This window comes from Grammomys surdaster, unplaced genomic scaffold (genome assembly GCF_004785775.1).
Source record: "Grammomys surdaster isolate TR1022 unplaced genomic scaffold, NIH_TR_1.0 320, whole genome shotgun sequence".
Lineage (NCBI taxonomy): Eukaryota > Metazoa > Chordata > Mammalia > Rodentia > Muridae > Grammomys > Grammomys surdaster.
In genome coordinates, this window is record NW_021604739.1 from 539241 (window position 1) to 550233 (window position 10993).

At 35.7% G+C, this 10993-nt stretch overlaps 1 protein-coding gene across 2 annotated transcripts in view; it reads left to right on the top strand.

Annotated features, from left to right (window-relative positions):
• Positions 1-6808, top strand: part of LOC114629898 (cytochrome P450 3A13-like) — a 73360-nt gene extending 66552 nt beyond the window's left edge. For both annotated transcript variants that reach the window (XM_028778020.1, XM_028778021.1), the window contains exons 11-13: positions 697-923; positions 4428-4590; positions 6713-6808. In XM_028778020.1, the coding sequence (XP_028633853.1) occupies positions 697-923; positions 4428-4590; positions 6713-6808 (486 nt within the window). The remainder of the gene's footprint in view (positions 1-696; positions 924-4427; positions 4591-6712) is intronic.
• Positions 6809-10993: the final 4185 nt, after the last annotated feature.

Genomic DNA, 10993 nt, shown 5'->3' on the forward strand with positions numbered 1-10993 from the left:
GGCTGTGAGCTGTTGAAAGTTAAATATTTATTAGAACACTATATGAAGCAATAAGGAGAAGATTGTTTTAGCAACTAAGCATAGAATTGAATAAACCTTACAGTAGAACAGAAGTTTTATGCTCAATTATTAACCAATTTTACATTATTTTACCATGATGGGTTTCAATAGGTTTCAACTTCCTATTAAAATTATTTCATTATATTGTCACTTGTTATTCCTGTATAATATGACATTAATCTTAATAATAGGTTTTACACACTATGAGTTCTCATTAGAAAGACTTCCATAGAATTTTTAGTTAGGATTTGACACTGTCTGAATTATATTTCCTTGGCATGCATTTGTGGCCTCTCTATAAAAAGTTATGATACCCTTTATAGCAGATTTACGTTGAAAAATATAGATATAATATGACATTCTTTATTACTTAATAGAAAAGAAGTACAAGAAAAACTGATGATTTGGGTCCTAGGCAGAAGTTTATCTAAATATCTCCTATACTCACTTCACCATGCATTTCAATGGCCCTTTAGTTGGCCAAAACATGACTGTTGTGAATATAACATATCAGTGGTAAATTTGCTCATTATTCTGTGTTGAATGTGGAATTTCTAACAACTTAAATGTGCTATATACATTGAAATGAAAGTTAATTTCAGATATCAAATCAAACTTCTGTTTGTCTCTTCCCAGGCACCTGCCACTTATAATGGCTTGGTACAAATAGAATATCTGGACATGGTAATCAGTGAAACTCTGAGATTATATCCAATTGGTGCCAGAATTTCCAGACTCAGTAAGAAAGACACTGAAATCAGTGGTGTGTTTATTCCTAAAAATACAAAAGTAGCTGTACCTCTCTTTATTCTTCACCGAGACCCAGAATATTGGCCAGAACCTGAGAAATTCAACCCTGAAAGGTATGAGGACTCTGTGAATGGGAACCTACTCAGAATCTTGATTCTTTAAGCACATTAATATGTCTCTGACAGTAATCACTCAGATACAAATATATATTATCTTAAATGTATGTTTGCATTTAGAATGTTCGTACTACAAACATATCATTACTATTTTTACAAGCTACAGGGAATTTAGCTGAAGAAACAAATAACATTTCTAAATTGTGTTACTTTGCTTTAGAGTCTTAAGACTTTAATACAAATTTCTGTAATACAGGGATATCATTGTACATGTTTCTAAGTATGGGTAGATATTTAAAAATTAGAAAAAACACCAAGTTTCTCCTATTTTTATAAATTCTGGTTACTTCCTATGATTTATCAATACTAATTTTTGAAACATGCTTGTGTGATGTGTGCATGTATTTGTATTAATATGGTCAGAGAGAGCAAGCACAATTACAATGATTAGGAAATCAATGTTTTATTAAAGTTGTTATGCTTATGTTTCTTCAAAGTTGTTCTTGATGATAGAAGAACTGTCTAGACAGATGCCTAAATATAGGAATCACTTCTCAAATATAGGAATTGATTGAATTACACATTTGTGCATTTAGAAGTTGCAGAAAGTCAGACTATTGGTAGTTCAAGCATCCTCGCTGAGGATGAATGTGAATACGTTTTCTCTTAGTGTTGTCTCTGTCTGTTTCATGGGGACTGTTCCTTCACACTCATTCAGTGGATAATTCCTCCAAAGCCAAGTAATCTATTCTCTAGAGATTTGATAGGTTCATTCTTCTTGAAAGATTTTATTTAGTATGTGCATAGAGTTCTGCTTGCATGTCAGAGGGTGCCATGGTTGTGAGCCATCATGTGGTTGCTGAGAACTGAACTTGGGACGTCTGGAAAATCAATCAGAGCTCTCAACTTCTTAGTCATTCTCACTGTTCTGGAATATGGAGCAGGTTCATCTGTGAAAGGAAATTAGTGGGCAGTCTGTAGGAATTGTATACAGCATGGAAATAGTTGATAAGTTGATATTGTTGTCCCACTAATAAAAACATAGATAACAGTTTTTCTTAATTTTTTAAGTTTTGAGATTCTAATTTAGGTATAATACTTGTTCTTACCCTTCCTCCACGGAAAAATTCTTGTACATTTCTACCCACATTTTTCAAGTTCAAGGCCTCTATTTGCATAAATTTTTATTACTTGTATGTAAGTGTGTGCCTATACATATATATTCATGTAAGTAACCTGCCCAGTCAATATAATGCTACTTAAGTGAAAAAGATATTTTTAAGATAGAAGTATTTGAATCAGGATGCAAATAATTTAGACATATGCTGTACTGTCATTTTTCATAAAGTTTTTGATGCCTAAGACCTTGTATTCTTAGTCATGTGTCTCTGGCTAAGGCATTCTACATATAGTACTCATTAGAGGAGCAAAATAGAGTTGACTTATTCCTGTTTCCTGTGTAGGTGACTTCTATGTTGCTTCTGCATACCCACCAATCCCATCTCCTGTAGATTGGTGTCTTCAAACACATGTCATTTACTGAACAATTCTATGTGCTTTCAATCCAATATCATGTGCTCAGTGAACATCAGTGACTACTAGTTCAAAGAGTGAGGAATGCAAAAGTTAAAAAACTTTAAGGTTATAATCCAACATATGATATAAAAAGTCTATAGAAGTGTTCTAAAGGTTCGTATGTTTGTGTGGACTCTTCTCTAATAATATTCACTAAATTCAACTTGCACATATATTCCGACACAACCTTCATCTGATACCATTGCTGTTCTGTAAAATATCACTGAGGGATTATTACACAATCTTCCCTGATGCTTAAGAACTCTCATAGAACACATGGTTATTAGGATTCCAGAACATTTCTAGAATCAGCATTTTTAATTATAATCACATGAGAAGTTAAAATTTTAAATTGTTTTTGTTTTCCCTCTTTTTATTTTTATTCTTTAATATTTTTTTTTACAGTCCAGTGTTCATCCCCTTCCTGGTTTGCCCCCGACCACTCCCCATCCCATACTTCTCTATCCATCTCAAAGAGGATGTACCCACCACACCCAATTCCACCCTGCCAGGCCTCCCCACTCCTGGGGGCCTCAAGTCTCCCGAGGGTTAGGTCCATCTCATTTGACTGAGGCCACACCAAGCAGTCCTCTCTTGTATATTTGTCAGGGGCCTCGTATCAGCTGGTATATGCTGCTGGGTTGGTGGTTCAGTGTCTGAAAGATATCAGGGGTCCAGGTCAGTTGAGGCTGCTGATTTTAATTGAACATAGGATTTTACATTTAGTAGTTTATCTCCTAATAGAAAAGATGGAGACAAAAGTTCATGATAAGAGAGTAGAAAAGCAGCATCTTGCCAGTCCAGGTTCACTTCTTCTCTCAAGGCTTCTAGACACTAGTTGAATAACAGGGTGAAATTAAGGGAACAAAGTTTATCCAGACAGGTGCATCAGAAGGATTCTGGTCCAGCAGTCAGAACAGGGAGAAACAACCTTTTTCCAGGTTTTCAGTGAAACATCTATCTTTATTTGTGGGGTAACAAGGGCTATATAAACCTGGAGTAGGAGGTAGGGGTTTTCAGGGTGAGTATACATTATTGTCTGTAGCTGAGATGCTTAATTTTCATGAAGAGAATTTCCAGGTGACTGCTGGACAGGTCCTTGTGGTGAGTGAAAAGTTTAAACCTAGAATTTCACCACCAGGCTTTTGACCACCCCAAAGATGTTGGAAGTGGGAAAATCAGGACTATGTGCATTACAGCCTGCAGGCCCAGAAACAGGGATGGGGTGATCATTGCTTTTGCCTGTCTTAAGGTGAGCTTGTCAGGGTTTGGACATGCCTCATCCTCACCTTTGCTCTAGGCCTGTTCCCCCAGTCACAGGGCTCAATTAATGCATAAAGTGTATCCTTGAAAACTACATCACTGATGATTCTTGCAAGAGGGTGAGAAAAATAAAATGTTTTGTTAAAGGATCTTAATGAGACAAAAAGAGTCCTGAAAGGACAGGGATAATGAAGAAGAGGAAACATATTACAGTCAGTAGAATAAAACAATGATGGGAAGGGAAGAAAGGAGGGTGAGAAGATGAGAGGGTGAAATAGGAACAGTTCATTCATAACATACATCTTATCATTCATCCTAAATGAATGAATCCCAACTCAGATCTCAGGACAGTTCCTTCCTCCTTTACATTTATTTTGTAATGCTTAGACACAGGGAAACTAGACTTCTTGAATATTTTAAGGCCACATTTGATTTCAATGAGCATTCATCACATATCATCTTAAATCTGGGAGCTTCGTTACTTTAAATTTGTACAAAGAACTTTTAACTTCCAAATATCATAATAAATTAACTCCAACATGTTTGGAATAGTGAATTCCTGTGTATGATTCTGTCGGAGGGCTACAAGTGAAACTTGCAAATATGTCACTCTTGTGTGCTTCTTGCTTTGTTATTTATGTTCTTGCTCAATTGTGACACCAGGTTCAGCAAAGAGAATAAGGACAGAATCAATCCTTATGTATACATGCCTTTTGGAAATGGTCCTAGAAACTGCATTGGCATGAGGTTTGCTCTCATTAACATGAAGCTTGCTGTTGTCAAAATCTTGCAGAACTTTTCTGTGCAACCTTGTAAGGAAACAGAGGTGAGACAGAATATATTCTTTTTTAACATAGTTTTGTTTTTTATTCAGAGGCATTTTCATAAACTTGGGAATATATATTCCATATACACATATAGGTGCATATATACATATAGATCAATTATACTGATTTATCTTTAATTAAAGTTGTCTCTGTCAACAATCTATGTAAATTCATGTGTGAACTCTAGGACCCTTCATTTTTGGAGCAGTTAGTCTGTGTCTAAATTTAAGTGAAAAGATCATGTTCAGTTAATGAAAATATCCCTTATATGGTTTTATATAAAATCATAGAAGGTAGGTGTTTTTCACTTGTTACAAGTATATATGTGTTTTACACTGTAATTGATTTTATTAAAACATTTCCATACTTATGTACACCATATATATGACCAATGATTTTCTGTTCATCTCTCATAAAACACATCTTAACCATAATCTCGCTTCCCTCATCCCTTCCTAGTCCATTGTCCTACTTCCCTTCTCTACTAGATCCACTGCTACTAAATTTTTCTTCATATAAGAGCAGATCTCCCAGTGATAGTAACAAAACACAGCATAACAAGATGCAGTAGACTATACATAAACACTCCTTGATGTGGTAACTCAGTAGGAAGAAATGGATCCTGTAAGACATCAAAAGAGTTTCAGACACACCCACTCCTCTTGTTAGGAGTCACACATAAACTCCAATCTACTCAAATATAGCATGTATGCAGAGGGCCTAGCAAAGACCCATTCAGGCTTCATGATTGCCACTTCAGTCTCTGTGAGTTCCTATGAGCTCTGCTTTGTTCTGTGGGTCATGTTCTCCTGATTTCCTTGACCCCTGTGTCTCATATAATCACAGAAAATATTTTTAAAGTGTTTCAGGTTAACTGTGTATAAAAGTATATATGCGTATCTGCCTTGTTGTTCCTGAAAGACACTATCTCCTTGAAATCAATCATCTGGTCTTACAAATCCTCAACCCCATTCCATGTAAAAATTTAAAACATGTTGTTACATTTAAAACACGCTTGAAATATATAATCAGAAGAAGTTAACAATATATTGTCATTCCTTTAATGAAGAAATTCCCACCTAGTTTAATTTCATGACTTTTGTTCTAAATATGATTCAAAAGTCAGAAGGTACTCATCATAGAAAAAGATTATAATGTGTTTGTTTTCTTTTTGAAGGCTTTAGGACAGTTATCTTCCTGCTCTGTACATGAACACAGATGAGCTGCTTTATTTTGAGCGCAGACAAGTTTTAGGTATCTAGTAATCTCTGACAAACTCTAGGTACCTACATGATGCTCTTACTCAAACTACAATAAAAGACTTTTGCACATTTTTCTGATTATATAGGAATATTACTCTGTTGTAGGACACTCTTTACCATAAACCAACAAGAATATAATTTTAAAATTAATCAAACTGACTGAAAATTTTCTTTTAGCACTATCTTGCAATTTCAAAATAGATACAGGGGACTAACACCTTATTAGTTCCCAAAGTCTACTCTGTATTATGAACTCACTTATATGAGACTGGAAGTTTTATATACAGTTTGGATGTCGGAGTATAACAACAGTGCTCACCATGTACAAATCCTACTCATGGTTGTCTTTCCAGGTTGATTAAATGAAAATTAACTTTATATTATATTTTTTAAATATATACTTGGTGTCCTTCAATGTACTTTACCAAGTTCAATATCTACATTTCATTTAAAATTTAGATCTGTAAGAAGATATACCACTATAATTTTGTCCTAGGCCTATTACAGAATAAGTACTCAATATATATATATTAGAGTATAAATATACGGAATCATATTTTCATATTCTATATAAGCAGTTCAATGTGTCCAGTGTTAAAAGTGATGTTTAATCACTTATAAAGACAGATTTAAAAAAAACAGGAAGCAGTCGGTGTGGTTCATGTTCGTTTGGAATATACTATGTACTTCAGCAAGCCTTAACTTTGTATTCCTCCTTCCTCTTACTTCTGAATATTAGGATCACAGCCATGTGACAACATAGGAAGAAGCCATTATTGTTTTTAATATATTTGTTCTAGCAACCCATGAAATTTGCTAATTGATTTAACTCACCAATGTGTTTATTCAATTATTTCAGATTCCCTTGAAATTAAGTAAGGAATTGATTCTTTCTCCAGAAAAACCTATTGTCCTGAAAGTTACATCAAGATATGGAGCCATAAATGAAAGCTGATTTTGTTTTCAAGTTCTGATACGTTCTTTAAAGAATGCACTGTAAATTCTGAGATTTTAATTTACCATAGAAGAAAATCTAGATGAGTACTACTTTAATCTACTGTACTTTGTTAGATGAATATTCAGAGACTTCAATTATTTCTAATTGTCTTGTAGAGTCTTGATTATTAAGTGTGACAAAAAATCATTGTTCAGTAATGTATACGTTGTCCATATCAAAAGTTGTCAATTTTTCAGAGATACTACAATATGCTAAATTTCTACACTGATTAAAGTTTTCTCATTAATATTGTCATTGTTGTTTCATTGTAGAATCTTTAATTTCACATTTGTGGCTGTGCTTTCTACTGACAAATACTTTGATCAGTTGTGACAGGTTTTTAAAAATTTACTTACAGTAATTTGGGGAGGGTGAGTTTTCTTGTTATGTTCCAGCTTTGGATCTAGACCTTGCTATATAACTCAGTTGGTTTCAAACATGTAATCCTCCAGAGTGTGCATATTGATTTCTTGGATTACAGGTATTTTATGTCACATTCAAAATGCATTGTTGTTTTCTTGTTTTATTCACTTTACATCCTGATCACTGCCCCTCTTCTACCCTCTCTTCCAGAGTTTCTAACCTCTTCTCACCCTGGAACATCAAGTTTCTGCGGGGCTAGGGCTAGGTGCTTCTTCTCCCATTGTGGCCAGAAAAAAAATCTGAATTGTGGGAACAGATTCCCACAGATAGACAACAAATTTAGGGATAGACCCTGCTCTAGTTTCTAGAGACATGCATGCAGACTGAGCTGCATATCTGCTATATATGTGCTTGTCATCTAGGTCCTGCCTGTGTGTGCTCTATTGTTGGTACTTCAGTCTCTGAGAGTCCCCAAGGGTACAGGTTAGTTGACTGTGTTGGTCCTCCTGTGGGGTTCTTATATCCTTTAGAATCCTCAATCCCTCTTCTAACTGTTCCATAAGATTACCCAAGTTCTGTCAATTGCTTGGTTATGGATCTTTTCATCTACCTGAGTCAGCTGCAGAGTAGAGCATTTGAAAGAACAGACATGATAGGCTCCTGTCTGCAAGCATAACAGGGTATATAGTTTCATGGATTGATACTTGCCCATGAGATGGGTCTCTAGTTGGGCCAACTATTGCTTGGCCATTCACTCAGTCTCTGATCCATCCCCCATTCTTGCATTTTTCTGTAAGCAGAATTAATTTAGTATCGAAAGTTTTCTGGGTGCGTTGTTGTCCCTATCACTCCATGGGGTTCCTACCTTGCTATAACAGATGGCCTCTTCAGGTTCCATATCCACAAAGCTATGAGTCATAACTAAGGGCACTCTTAATGAATTTTGGGAGCTGCCTCTATCCATATGTTTCTGGCATGACCTCAAGGCACCCTGTACTTCTATCCCTGTAGACTGAAGATTTCCATTCATTCTCATGACCATCTAACCATCTCCCCTCTCTCTACTTATTTTTCTAATTGGTTCTTGATTGTGTCAATTAAGATGGTGGAAGCCAATTCTTGGATGAAGGGAAAGTGGGGATTCCTGGGTCCCGGGAGGAAGAGAAGGGATGTAGGAAGAGAGGAAGTTTATTCAGGCCAGGCTTTGGAGTTAATATGACATAACAGCCGTATAGGTCTTAGGGGACCTAGATCAGTCTCCACCATGGGCAGGGGCTGAGGAGGTTGGTGGGAACTAATTAATAAGGTTAGGGCAGGAGATTCTTTGTCCAGACATTGTGTTATTTGTTTTAAAATAATAAAACTATCTAGTGTTTTCCATTTGTGGGACTAAGGTGGACAGGAGGAAAAAAAAGAGCAGCTGGGACTGTTGTTGGTATCTTAGAGCTAAACTCGGAGAGCTCAGATCATAGGCTGAGCTCCTGGGAAAGAGGTGGCATGGGATGAAGGGAGCCTGATTTCAGACCAAAGGCATGAGCATGGAGCAGGACAAAAGAGTAAGCATGTTTTTAAAAATACATGCAACATCTAATCACACCTGACCTTGAAATTTCCTCGTTCTCTTCCCCACACCATCTCACACTCAGTTCCCTAACTCCATCTGCCTCCTAAAACAAGTTTATTCCCTCTTATCCATGACATTGAAGCATCTCTTCTTGGGCCTTCCTTCTTGTTTAACTTTTTTGGGTCTGTAGAGTTTAATGTGGGTATCCTGTATTTTTTGGCTAATATTCACTTATAAGTGAGTATATACTACACATATCCTTTGGCTCCAGAATACATTACTCATGATATTTTCTAGTTCTATTCATGTGCCCACAAAACTGATGATATCTTTGTTTTTAATAGGTAAATAGTATCCTATTGTGTAGGTGAACCACCATTTTTTCTTTCTCCATTCTTAAGCTTGAGAACATCTAAATTGTTTACAGTTTCTGACTATTACCAAGAAAGCTGCTATGAACACTGTCAGCAACTGTCTTTATGGTCTATGGGGCATCTTTTGGGTATACATCCAGCAGTGGTATAAGTATCCATGAGTATTGATGTAGAACTATTTCCACTCTTCAGAGAAAAGGCCAAATTGATTTTCAAAGTAGTTGCACTAGTTTGCAACCCGACCATGAACCCCTTTCTCCACATCCTTGCCAGCATGTACTATAACTTCAGTGTTTGATCTTAGCCATTTTGAAGGTTGTAAGATGGAACCTCAGAAATGTTTTCAATTGTATTTCCCTGATGACTAATGATTTGAAGATTTCTTTAAGTGTTTCATAGCCATCTGAGATTCCTAAGATGAGAATTCTCTATTTAGCTCCATATCCAATTTTTAAAACTGGGTTATTTGGGCTGTTTGTTTCTACTGTCTTGAGTTCTTTATGAATTTTGGATATTAGCCCTATGTCAGGTGTAGGGTTGATGAAGATCATTTTTCAATCTGTAAACTGCTATTTTGTCCTATTGACAGTATCCTTTGCCATACAGAAGCTTTTCAATTTCATGAGATACCATTTAACATTTGTTGAGCTTAGAGCACGAGCCACTGGTGTTCTGTTCATTGTCTTGTGTACCACTAAATTGAGGGGTATTTCTGACTTTCTCTTCTGTCAGATTTAGTGTATCTGGTTTATGTTGAGTTCTTTGATCCTCTTGGACTTGAGCTTTGTGTCTGGTGATAAATATGGATCTATATTCATTCTTCCACATGTAGACATTCAGTTAGACCAGAACCATTTGTTGAAGATGTTTTCCTTTTATCTTTATGTGGTCTTGCCTTCTTTTCAAAAACTAAGCATCCATACATGTGGGGGGTTTTTGAAAATTTTTTATTTGATTGTATTACACAACCTGTCCTTTTCTTAACAATACCATTCAGTTTTTCTTAATATTGCTCTGTAGTACAGCTTGAGTTTAGGGATCGTGATACGTCAAGAAATGTCTTTAGTGTTCAGGATTGTTTTATCTCGCCTGGATTTTTTTGTTTTTCCATAAGAAGTTGAGAATTGCTCTGTCCTTGTCTGAAAGGAATTGTCTTTAAATTTTGATGGGAATTGCATGTGATCTGTAAATTTCTGATGATAAGATGGCCATTTTCACTATGTTATTCCTACAGATACATGATGATGGAGGATCTTTCCATCTTCAGATATCTTCTTCAATTACTTTCTTTAGTACTTTGAAGTTGCTGTCCTATAGGTCTTTTGGTTGCATGGTTATACATACATTAAGGTATTTTATATTACTTGTGACTATTATAAAGGGTGTTGTTACCCTAATTTCATTCTTGTCCCATTTCTCAATTGTATAAAGGAGGGCTAGTGATTTTTTAAAATAATTTTGTACCTAGCCACAATGCTCAAGGTGTTTATCAGCTGTTGGAGTTCTGTTGTAGAATTTTGGGGTTGCTTATGTATGCTATTATATCATCTGCAAATAGTGATTCTTTATGCTATTACCCCCTTCAATCTTCAAGTACTATATTCTTGTCTTTTCCCTAATTTTAATTGAATTGCTTTAAATGTCTCTCAATGTAATTTGCTTGTGGCTAATGGCTTGCTGTATGTTGCTTTTATTGGTTTATGCATATGCCTTGTATCACTGATCTTTCTAAGATTTTTATCATAAAGGGGTATTTGATTTATATAGTGAATTACAATTATGGATTTTTGTATATTGAACCATCCCTCCTTCCCTGGGATGAAGCCTACCTGATCAAGGTGG